The sequence below is a fragment of the Centruroides vittatus genome, unplaced genomic scaffold, assembly GCF_030686945.1.
Source record: "Centruroides vittatus isolate TY-2023 unplaced genomic scaffold, ASM3068694v2 contig_1743, whole genome shotgun sequence".
Taxonomy (NCBI): Eukaryota; Metazoa; Arthropoda; class Arachnida; order Scorpiones; family Buthidae; genus Centruroides; species Centruroides vittatus.
Window position 1 is genome coordinate 47541 of NW_027121062.1, and position 12411 is coordinate 59951.

General features: G+C 34.6%; 1 protein-coding gene across 1 annotated transcript in view; it reads left to right on the forward strand.

Moving 5' to 3' along the window:
• The window catches only part of LOC136969140 (ATP-binding cassette sub-family C member 4-like), a 60930-nt gene that overhangs the window by 28134 nt on the left and 20385 nt on the right, over positions 1-12411 (forward strand). Inside the window, exons 6-14 of the mRNA XM_067263232.1 lie at positions 906-1069; positions 1896-2021; positions 2106-2355; positions 2652-2765; positions 5301-5387; positions 7328-7519; positions 11469-11563; positions 11664-11750; positions 11819-11915. Of these exons, the coding sequence (XP_067119333.1) occupies positions 906-1069; positions 1896-2021; positions 2106-2355; positions 2652-2765; positions 5301-5387; positions 7328-7519; positions 11469-11563; positions 11664-11750; positions 11819-11915 (1212 nt within the window). The remainder of the gene's footprint in view (positions 1-905; positions 1070-1895; positions 2022-2105; positions 2356-2651; positions 2766-5300; positions 5388-7327; positions 7520-11468; positions 11564-11663; positions 11751-11818; positions 11916-12411) is intronic.

Below are 12411 nucleotides of genomic sequence, written 5' to 3' on the forward strand. Positions count from 1 at the left end.
TTCTGAAGTCAACATTGATCATGATTGTCTCTAATTCAAATTTGTCTGGGCAACGTAAAGTCATAATCCGCCACTTACGTCGGACTCCGTCCCTCATCATTCGGCCGTCATTGTGAGCCTGGCCGAATCCATACTGGTATTGCTAAAATAGATCCAAATGCCCACAGGACGGAAAGTGCAAAATAAATTAGATTATAAAATAACTTATTTTCATTGAAGTTAAAAGTTAATTTTATGATTTTCAATCGAAATAAACATCAATGCTTTGAATGGCGTTACTCACTATCTTTCAATAGACTCAAATTTGACTTGGAAACCACGTCGATTTGGAAACCAAATCACTGACTCCGAAAATTCATCATTACTCTTTAAGATACCAGTAATAATGTTTTAAAGTGTAAATTGTTACATTGTTGCTGACTTTCGGATGTTTAATAAAACCATGAATGCCATCATCATAAAACTGTATTGAGTGAGAAGCGTTACGGATGCGATCATCTTGCATCATAACAATCCACAGCTTCAAGTTGATCATTTATCCAAAAATAAAATCCAAAAGAACAATTGGGAACTTCTCTTAAACAGAATTGAAGTAAGTGCCTTCAGATTATTATTTGTTAATCTGTCTAAAGAAAAGATTTGAGCCTGGCACTAAGAAATATATGAAGTCTTCTGCAAGGAATGTATCGTTGTATGCAAACGAACAAAATAGTCTTGTATGAAGAAGGAATTTTTGATCTCCTAGAACAATGGAAAATTTGTAGCATTTTTATTCAGATTAACTCATAATTTATAAAATTTTTCATACATTTTTAAACGTTTCGGTTCATGTTGATGGTAATATTTTATAAAAGTTTTAATTTTATTATTTACTTTTATGATTTATTTTTGCTTTCTTTCAACAGAATATATTTTCTTTGGCATACGTCTTTGCTGATCCTCTTATAATCGTTGCTGTAGTGGCTATATTATGGCAGTATTTCGGTTGGACTATTTTAGTTGGAATTTCAACAATATTTATTTTTGTTCCCATACAACTTATATTGGGAAAAGTGTATTCTAAACTGAGGTAATATACTCCTGTTATTCTGTGTTGTTTTGCCTGTTCTCTTTAAGTTTTTGAAATTATTTAAATATATTTTACTTATTTTCGTAAAACGCTGATAAAAAATAAAGCCAAATAAGTGTTTTTAAAAATATTCTTAATAGATTAAATTTAATTCCATGAAATTTTCTTTCAATTTGAGAATGAGTGAATGATTTCTCATGGAATGAATCACATAATGGTTCTATTGCCGAATGTAATTTCGACCATTTTTAATTTAATAACCAGGAATGGGAATAGCCAATATGCAAATGGTGCCAAGAAGGACCTCCTGATTTGTTATATGATAAATTTTAGGTTTAGACTTGTTAGAATAGAATGCAGAACAAAATATGCTGCCTCAATGGCAATATGGCTGAGCCTTTGTGGTGGCAGCCTACCGTTCTGGGAAGCCGAGAACAGAATCCAAACTAGTCGAAAAATTCCAGAAATTTTTCGAGAGCGGCTACTTTCCCATTGAATGGCCGAACTCATAATGCTCTTGGTACCCACAGGCCGGAAAGAGTTAAATATATATATATATATATGTGTGTGTGTGTGTACGCAATACGCAATAGTTGAATTATGAGTTAAGTTTGAATCATAATTTTAGAGTTTAAAGACTAGATTCAAACTAAAGTTTCTTGAGAAGTTTGACACCTTTATAAAATTGATTTATATTTACTTTATTCTCCATTGCTAAAAGGTCAAAAACTATGCAATGTAATGCTCATGTTTCAATCAAAGTATTAAATAATTTCGCCAATTATTTTATTTCAATTTTAATATTTATTTATATTTTTCATGACAGATTACAGATTGCTAAAGCAGGAGACGAAAGGCTGAACCTACTTAACGAGATGATTGCTGGTATGAGATTAATTAAAATGTACACATGGGAGAAACCGTTTACCTTATTAATAGAAAACGCCAGAAAGTATGCAATTCCTACAATATATTTTTTTATTTTTTTGAAATTTAATTTAACTCTAAATTCGAAATCATTGTACTTTTCCCGAAGGAAAGAAATAAGAAAGGTGAAAACGTCTTTATATCTTCGTGGAATAGCGCAAGCATTGTCATATTCTTTCTCCAAATTATTCTCTTGCCTTACTTTCCTGGTTTTTTTCTTTTATGGAGGTCATTTAACTGCCCAAATTGTATTCGTCAATATGAGTTTATCAATTTGCCTCTTCCGCAGTATTTTCTATATGTTTTCGATTGCTGTCACTCAATTTGCAGATAATCTTACATCGATAAAGAGATTACAAGTGAGTATTACATAAAAAATGATTGTTTAAAACGACCTCCACAAATAACAGAAACTTAAAATACAAAGTTTTGAAAATTTGTATAAATTTTATAAATTAATTTTAAAAATTAAAGTAAAATTGGCTTCAAAGTTTTATGAATAAAATTAATAACTTTGTAAGATTAGAATGATACTGGAAATCGAACCCCTCTACTTATCGTTTCCTTATAACGCATTTTAAATATAGTTTGAAATTATAAAAATATTATTAATAAATATTTAATTCAAATTAAACTTCTGGAATTTACGTTTCAGGATTTTTTACTACTTCCAGAAAAAGATAACCGTGCAATTATAATTAAAGAAGACAAATCGAATGGAACAAAATGTGGAATATGGATGAAGGATATTACTGCTGCGTGGAATAATGTAAAAAACTACTTTTTATATATATAATATTACTTTACAATAAGCTATATATATATAAAATTGGTATATTTACAAGAATATAGTGTCTCAAACACATCTTTTTATTTTACGGGCTCTGTTATAAATAACAAGGAAAGTATGGCTATCGGATCGATCAAAAATCATCTCCTTCCAATATTTTTGGACTCTGGGGACCTTGAAATGTCGAGGAATATAAAAAAAAGTTCGAAGGGTTTCTTCTCTATGTATGGGAGTTAGTTTGTGGGGGGCACGATTTCGTTCACCCTCTTTTTAACTCAATAACTCCTACGATTTTGTTGAAAATTTCTGAAGGTTTACAGGGAGGTTTGTTTATTAAGGGACGCTCCCTTTTTAAGGCTGCTGTTAAATTTTGGTAATTAAAAGCCGACGGGGTAGGAGATAAAGGGCGTCGTGTCATACCTCGAGTAGGGTCTGATTTAATGAAGACTTTACTAGTTATTAGCATCTACAAAACAACCATCCTCAAAATTAATCATAAAAAATACATTGTAAAAATACAAAGTATTAAAGACAATACGAATACAAATTCTTGTCTTCTCCTTTCATGGATCATGCTCCTGTGATGTCGAAAGAGGACGACGGAGAAGACAAGAATTCGTATTGACTTTAATATTTTGTATTTTTACAATGTATTTTTTTATAATTATACTAGCTGACCCGGCCACGCGTTGTTGTGGCTCAAAATGTATCTATTATAAATGTGTAACACTTCCCCCGTGGGGGAATATCGAAAAATCCCTTTTTAGTGTATATTCTGTTGACGTCACCTATTAAAACGCAATTAAAAACGCAAAAAAACCGCATGTAAAATAGTATAAATAGAAGCCGAGTTCTTCACAGTAAGCCTTAATCCTGTCCCTTTCCCCGCTGGGGAATATCGAAAAATCCCTTTTTAGTGTATATTCTGTTGACGTCACCTATTAAAACGCAATTAAAAACGCAAAAAAACCGCATGTAAAATAGTATAAATAGAAGCCGAGTTCTTCACAGTAAGCCTTAATCCTGTCCCTTTCCCCGCTGGGGAATATCGAAAAATCCCTTTTTAGTGTATATTCTGTTGACGTCACCTATTAAAACGCAATTAAAAACGCAAAAAAACCGCATGTAAAATAGTATAAATAGAAGCCGAGTTCTTCACAGTAAGCCTTAATCCTGTCCCTTTCCCCGCTGGGGAATATCGAAAAATCCCTTTTTAGTGTATATTCTGTTGACGTCACCTATTAAAACGCAATTAAAAACGCAAAAAAACCGCATGTAAAATAGTATAAATAGAAGCCGAGTTCTTCACAGTAAGCCTTAATCCTGTCCCTTTCCCCGCTGGGGAATATCGAAAAATCCCTTTTTAGTGTATATTCTGTTGACGTCACCTATTAAAACGCAATTAAAAACGCAAAAAAACCGCATGTAAAATAGTATAAATAGAAGCCGAGTTCTTCACGGTAAGCCTTAATCCCGTCCATCTCCCCTTCCGTAGGGAGAATTTCGACATGTATATTATATAAAAACACGTGCATATTCGAATGCAACGTTGTGTCAAAATTTCAAAGGAATCGGTAGGAACAAACAAACGTTGTATTTTATTTATATAGATAGGTAGAAAATGATCTGCTTAGGTCCATTCTCACAGAAAAGCATAATGCCTCACAGAAAAGCAAACTTAGGTCGTCTGAAGTTAGCGCCATCTGTTGGACATAAAAGCCTTAATCCATATATAAATATATTTTTGAAAGGGGGGAAATGGTGATCTTCACATATGCCACAAACCTTCGCGGGAATGTATTAAACAACTTCCCAAAGTTTCATGGCAATTGGATAAATGGTGTGGTAATGCATGAAGGACAAACACACACACACACACACACACACACACACACACAGACGTACATTCGTTTTTATATATATAGATTACGTCCTGGATTTTTATAATTTTTTTTACAATGCCTCGAAATTAATTTTTTTGCAATTTTATCATAATTAAACATATAAAAAGTGCTTTTCAATAAAATATCGTAACAGATGGCGCCACCAAATGTTGCCGAAAAAGTTATGCAACTCGTTATTCTTTGTATCAACGGCATTTTATTTTATTTATTCAAGAGTTAAAAGTAGTTTGATTGGATTAGGTTGGATTGATGGAATCAGACGAAGCTATCGTTAGGCGACTGCCATGTAGAATTGCCTCCAGAAAGATTTTCCATGGAAAATTGACTCCTTTGTAGGAGTTAGACACATACAAATGTCGGACGTAGCAAGACTATTTGCAGAGACAAACCACGACCTGAAATCGCGTGTTGTTTATCAATAATTATTGTATTCAGTTCGGTTACTAATTAGAAAAAATGGTGTGGAATTCCAGATGTTTGTTAGAAATTATACTGGTAAATACAAAAGTATCATGTATGTATATCGGGATAATAACTTGATAAACTTTAAATCTTGCATCTGTTAAAGAATATTTAAAGTATAATAAATAGTATTTTTTTTATTTTTAAGGAGAACAATACAACTTTGAAAGCAATATCACTTGATGTACAGGTTGGAGAACTGTTAGTTGTTGTTGGTTCTATTGGATCGGGAAAGGTACGATTTTTTCTATTATATTTTAAGCCAATTCTCACGAATGAAAATTTTCAGGTGACAATTGGCTTTAGCAATTGTATTTTCGTCTCTGTTGATTATCCCCAAAAAAGAATCTGACTGAACGAGCAATTATTTATTGTAACACGGTCGCAATGCCGGCTGCAATTTTTAATCATATTTTTAATTTACTTAATTTAAAATATATGCTCGCCACCTCAGATTAGTAGTGGAGAAAGACATCTGAATTAAAATAACGTAACTTTCTGTTTGCGCCAGAAGTTTGTATATACTTAATTGGGGCCTAATATACATCTAATAGTTACTAATCCATGTGAGGAATAATTTTAATAATTAATAACCTTGACACTATCGTTCAATACATTATAATCTGTGGGCAATAGTATTTCTGCTGTTTTAATTACATAGTCTGTTCTTGAAACAGGACAGAAAATTAAATTACTCTAAAATTACTGTATTATAAATATAAATTTATTATTAGCGGAAAGAAAATGTAGTGAAACCATTAGAATATTTAATTTTTTTGCATAAATTTATTTAAGTAATGTTTGATGTTTCACGATGCATTACAATCAGACAATATTCTCTGTATATTTATGATAGACTCTTAAATTATATTTAGTAATAAAGAAATCAGTTTTAAGGCTCATTGTCTTTTGTAGCTATTTATTAATTTAAAGTATTATAAAATGATGATTCTGTTACAGTTCTTTATGCATTATCATCTTTGAAGAAGATTTCCATTAAGGCTTGGGAATTCTTGGGAATTCTGTGGTAGTCTCCTTAGTATTGGTGAATTTAAAACCATTCTAGGCAATTTTGTGAATTTCAGCATATCGTAGCCAGGTTTCATTCATATTTGAAGTTGATTTATATAATTTCCAAAATTTTAAATTATAAACTTAAGTATTGTATAAAACGTGTGATGCAAAGAAGAGTGATTTCATTTTCAATATTCTATAGATATCAATCTTTAAGAAGTTCGGCATTTGATAGCCTAATTTTCACATTTAAATAAGAGTTTCTAAAGTAAACAAATTTTAAAGTGTATTCCACAGTCCATAAGTGTTTAAAAAAACTTGATTTATATCAGTTTACTATAACTGTTTACGGTCCTCTCAAATAATTGCATGTAATAAAGTTTTTACTTCCGCGGTCCGAGCCATGAGAGCATTGTCGAAAATTCAAATCTCATTTATAGGTCAAGTTTGGTGCTTCGAACTCCTTCGCTCTGAAGACCTTAAACTGATTCTTGATAGCTTTTTTAATAGTAGAAAAATATATTGAAGAATACAAATTGTCTTCACAATTCGTTGTTTTACAGTCACCATTCACAAACTAAAAAATACAAATTATCCGTTGGCAATGTTTTAATGAACTATTTATTTTAGTTTATGGTATCGTCTCCAGAAGATCTTTTTAGCCAATAGCATTTTTTACAGAGGCTAGCCTCAAATAAAAGGTCGTCTCTGTAAGTGAAGATTAGTGTTTATTTATTTATTTTTGCCAATGGTGACTTTCAAACAACAGATATTTTTCGTCATGCAATGTACTGTGGGCTATTTTTAATGGAATTCTTTTAATGCATTACTCAGATGAATAGATTCTTCTTCATCTCATTTGTGAGTCTGTAGTTTTTTTTATCTAATAAAGTTTCCTCAATCTACAAATTATAAAACATGACACTAAAATCATATTTAAAATATTCTTATAAATTTTCGAAATATTTTAGAATAAAATGTAATTTATAATTTGTTTATAAAGTGAATTAAGACATTATAACAAGATTACATTATAGAACAAGTCACTAGTCACTTTACTGACTAATGACTTGTTCTACTGAGTATTATTTGAATAAGATGCCTATTCTAGAGGTTGTTTATCATATAATAAATTATTATTTCAATACTATATTTTAACAGACTTCTTTGTTGATGGCAATCTTGGGAGAAATTCCTATTTGTTCTGGAGAAGTAGTAGTAAATGGAAAAATCGCTTATGCCTCCCAAGAAGCCTGGTTATTCAACGGAACTATCAGGGAAAATATACTGTTTGGTGACGAATATCGAGAAGATAAATATAATGAAGTTTTATATATAACAGCACTCGAAAAGGTAAGACTTGTTATAATTTTTTTAGTAATAATTCGTTTGAAACTTTGATACTATTGCTCATCCATCGCATAGATCCATCACTAAGAACAGGTCAAAAAGTGAATCTGCTAGTTCTTTTGAGTTTTCATAATATAAAACACTTATGCCTTCTTTCTCAAGTTCATCATGGGTGCAGCCAGACCCACAATGGGAAAGGATGGGTCCAGACAGATTCGTTTTATAAATACAACTGACTCTTTAGCTCAATAGCGTTTGGAAAGTCAGTCTCCAAACGCTATTGAGCGTTTGGAGACTGACTTTCCAAACGCTATTGTCAAACTTCTAGGCTTAGGAAAGCGGCGCTGAACGTCCGACGTACACGTTTTCGCGTTTAAAACTTCGGCCTCAACTTCGCTAGTCACGTGAAAACCTTAAACGTTTGAAACATTTAATTTTTTGCATTTTGTCTACTGTTAATAAATATAAAATATTTGTAGATTGAAAAAAAATTACTTTTATTATGTTTATTTTTTAGAGTATAGTAGTAGTATTGTTGGTTTATTGACGTAAAGATTTATTTTACATGCCCTGTACCTGCCAGTGGCACAACCAGGGCGTAGAAAACAATATAATTGGCGCTACAGAATGCTACATTGTAGAGACAAGATGAAAATATAGAGTGGATAAAACAATAAAATAAAACAGTTTCACGAATCACCGCGTTACAGCTTGTATCGCGTGGAGAAAGAACAAGATGACATCCCCTGTACCTAAAGAGAAGGGCGGCATTGCCGCCCAGCAGGGGAGAGGAAAACCCGAAAACGCAGCCCCTCAGGAGCTATTTGGTCCCCCAACTGCCCCATCTTGGAGCAGCTGATTGTTAGTAAGAATCGTCTTTTTTGCGAGCCTTTTGAAGGCGTGAAAGATCTCTTGACTTTTCCAAATGTCGGTAAGGTCGCAGGATCAGTCTATGTTAATTTCATTCAGGAGAAGACTCATTTCAGTTCTCTCTTTGGCAGTTATAGTACAGTCGTATAGGTAATGGTTAGCTCCGTCTCTAACCCCACAGGTGGGGCACTCGTCAGACTTTCTATTGACAAACCTCGCCAAGTAGTGAGCAAATTTCCCGTGGTTACTCAAAAACTGAGTAGTATAGTTGTCAGGGGTAAACCACTTTATTTTGTTGTGTTGCCGGAGGTCAGGAATGAATTGCTTAATGATGTGGTGCCCAAGTTCGTTCCAGTGAGACTGCCATGCATCTATGGCCTCCTCCCGCAGAAGCCGTTTAAGAGTCCCTTGGCTGATTTTGCCGTAGTCGTAAGAGATGTTTGGGTCGAGGGCAGCTTCTTTTGCAAGGGCGTCCGCCCGCTCATTCCCCTCCATACCCTGATGTGATCTGACCCAGAATATTTGAATGTTATTATTGGATACGCTGATGTTGTTCCGTATCTCCACTGCAAGTGGATGGAGCTTGATGCTGTAGATCATGTTAAGGGCAGATAACGAGTCAGTGTAGATGTCGATCTTGAAATTCGAGTAGGTGTTGTTAATCCAGTTCGTGGCCTTGCTGATTGCCAGAAGCTCCGCTTGGAATACATTGCATTGCGGATGTAGTCTGAATTTTTGGTTGTGAATTTCCTCACTGTTGTCATAAACAACATAAGCGCAACCTACACCACCGTCAATACCCGAGCCATCGGTGTATATTTGGATACTGGCATTGTTAAGGTTACTCCAGCTACTTGAGAAGTTGTAAGTGGGGGTAATGGTATCACCGAATGAGTGAGGCCTTTCAATATCCACAGATTCAATTGTGATGTCGCCTATCTGAATATTCGTTCCCCATTTGGCTTGTTGCATCTTCGTTTTCATAGAGATCTCAATGTCTATGGGTAATTTCCGTGCGATCGCTTGTAGGCTAACATTACTAGTGGTGCGATAGGCCTTAGTTAATGACAGAAGAGCTCGCCTCTGTGCGGAAACCAGTTTTCTTCTGATGTGAACCTTTGAGACGGCGCTACCCCATGTGCCACACCCATAGGTAGCGATTGGGATAAAGATACCGTCATATATAGTCGAGAGGGCCTCAAGAGAGAGGCCCCAGTCTCTCCTGGCCACCTGAGCAAACGCCTGGAAAATAAGGCCCGTGCGGCTAGAGATATGCTCAATATGCGGAGCCCAAGAAAGTTTGAAATCCAGAGTGATGCCTAAGTACCTGAGGTGTTTCTCCACCTTAATGGAGTTGCCATTCATCCTCAGGACGGGGGGCCTGAGGTAGAGATTGCCTCCCCTCGGTTTGTTGAAAATAATTGCCTTTGTTTTGGCCGGGTTGAAGTCTAGTTTATGGTTGGTACCCCAGGTGCTAACTAGTTTGAGGAAGTGGTTTCCTCTTCCTGCTCTCGATCTGCCGCCCACCAACAGAAAGACATCGTCCGCATAAGCGGTACAAGATTTTTGCCCAAAATGTTCACCCAAGAAGGCGTTGAAGGTAATATTCCAGAGCAAGGGCCCGCACACGGACCCTTGCGGGCAGCCTCTAGTTATCTGTTTTTGCACCTCGTGTTGCCCGTATTGCAGGACGGCTATCCGGTCCCGAAAATAATCCTGAAGCAGGATCAGTAAGTTGCGTGGGCACCTGATATTACGCAGCTGAAATGTCACTAAGGGCCACCAGGCACTGTCAAATGCCTTGGAGATGTCAAGGCTGACCCCCAGGACGTATTTATTGACTTGCAGGAGGCTATTTATGTTGTTAACTGTGTGGTTTATGGCTTCCTCCTCTGACTTTTGGTGACAGAAGCCGAACTGATTGTCGTTTAGTTGACGGTAGTGTTCCACATGTTATTCCAATCTAGTTTTAATTAGTTTCTCTAATATTTTCCCTAATATAGGGAGCAGGGAAATGGGTCTGACATCTTTGTTAGGACCCGGTTTGGGCACGGGAACTACTCTGGCCTTTTTCCAGGCTTTTGGGAATATGGCATGACTAAGGCAGTTATTATAAAGATCGGTGAGGTGCATTGGAATAATTTCCTACAGATTGGTCGCAATCTCTGCGTTAATCCCATCCATACCAGGGGCCTTGCGTTTTTCTAGTGTATAAAATGCCATACGTATCTCCTCTTGAGTGAAAAGCAGAATGTTCTCGCTGTCCACTAGATTATCTTTTCCAGCGCGGATTTTACGCTGCCAGTCGTTGTCGGTCATGGGATTGTCTTCAGGGCAAAATTTGTTAAGCTGGTTAGTCAAAGTCTGTTTATTTTTTAGAATTTGAACGGATAACCTGAAAAAATAAACATATCTCATGGTTGTCTTGTAAGTTGACAACCGTGATACTCATGATTTGAAGAGTGGCCGACAGGTGGCAACTTTTCTACGGCCTGATGGCCGAACGGCTAAAGTGTTAGGCTATCGCTCGGGTAAATCCTGAAACGAATGGAAAATGTCTAGAAATTTTTGTGGGTGGTCCATTATGGATATATCACCTGCTCCATTGTATCCTTGCCGAATATGTATTTGGCTCGATAAAATAAAAATGTGGGTTTTCTTGTGCCTATAGAACAGAAAGAGTGACAACAAAGCACGTTCTAGGCATTTTTGCATAATATTTGCAGATGGTCCACGAACACTATTCGCAGAACACTTGTGGATTGTTCACGAAACACTAATGTATTGGGCTAACAGTTCGAAATTTTCAAACGCTTACCATTAAATTTTAAATTTTTTGCTTATAGAACTTAAACAATAGCATATTTCAGAAATAGTATTCATGCTTCAGTTAATTTCTCGCAATTTTTCGACATCTGTTAAACATGTCTTCAACTTTTTCTTTGCATGCCTGAAATCTTTCTCTTTTCTAATAGGGTTTGATAATTTAAAATAATTTCAAAGTTTTGAGAGTTGTATGCAATTAACCTGAAATTTCACTTTTCGCATGAAGATAACATTTTGATAATTTAATTTATTTTAGGATATTAGTTTATTTCCTAAAGGAGATCTCACACGCGTAGGAGAAAGAGGGACCACAATGAGTGGTGGCCAAAAAGCTCGAATTAATTTAGCTAGGTAAGTTAAAATATTGGTCCAGACAGCTTGTATCTATTATTTTTAAAAACTTAAATACTCGTATTTTTAAATTTTCATGTAAATTTTTATTCGATTTTAGGGCATTGTATCGGGATGCCGACATATTCATTCTAGACGATCCGTTAAGTGCTGTTGACACTCCAGTAGCAACACACATATTCGAAAAGTAAATTAAACTTTTAGTAAATATTTTTTATATATATGAGAATTTATCTACGTCTAATTATTTAACAGGTGTATAATGAAATATTTATCGAATAAAATATGTATTCTTGTTACGCACCAAATTCATTTCTTACAATACGCAACCAAAATTTTAGTATTAAAACAGGTGAGTAAATATCTCGTTTAAATTCCTTGGAATATGTTCGTTCTCAAATGTTTATATTTGTTATTTACACTTAACAAAATTGAAAATTAAAAATACTATTTTTAATTTAAGATAAAATATTAATATTAGAAAAAATATTGAATTACTTTTCTCATACTTTCTCTTCTCTGATACTGTAAAGTAAAGCAGAAAATTAATATTGTCAAGCTTGTGTTTTGTGTAAATAGTGTATGCTTTTACGTCAAATTGACGTAATGGTATGCACTATTCGGACAAAACTAATGCACCTTAAATCTTTTGCAACGTGTGAAATTTACAATTGAAAGAATAACACTGTCGTGTTCTCTAATAAACTGAAAGCATTAAATATCCTTCTCCGTAAACGGCTATTCAGCAATTATTCTTAAAACTAATGTGAATAACAGACAGTAAAGGGAAATTATTTTATAAGTGTAAAGGTTGTGTCTTAACAGAATAAGGTCAAAAGTCACACGGC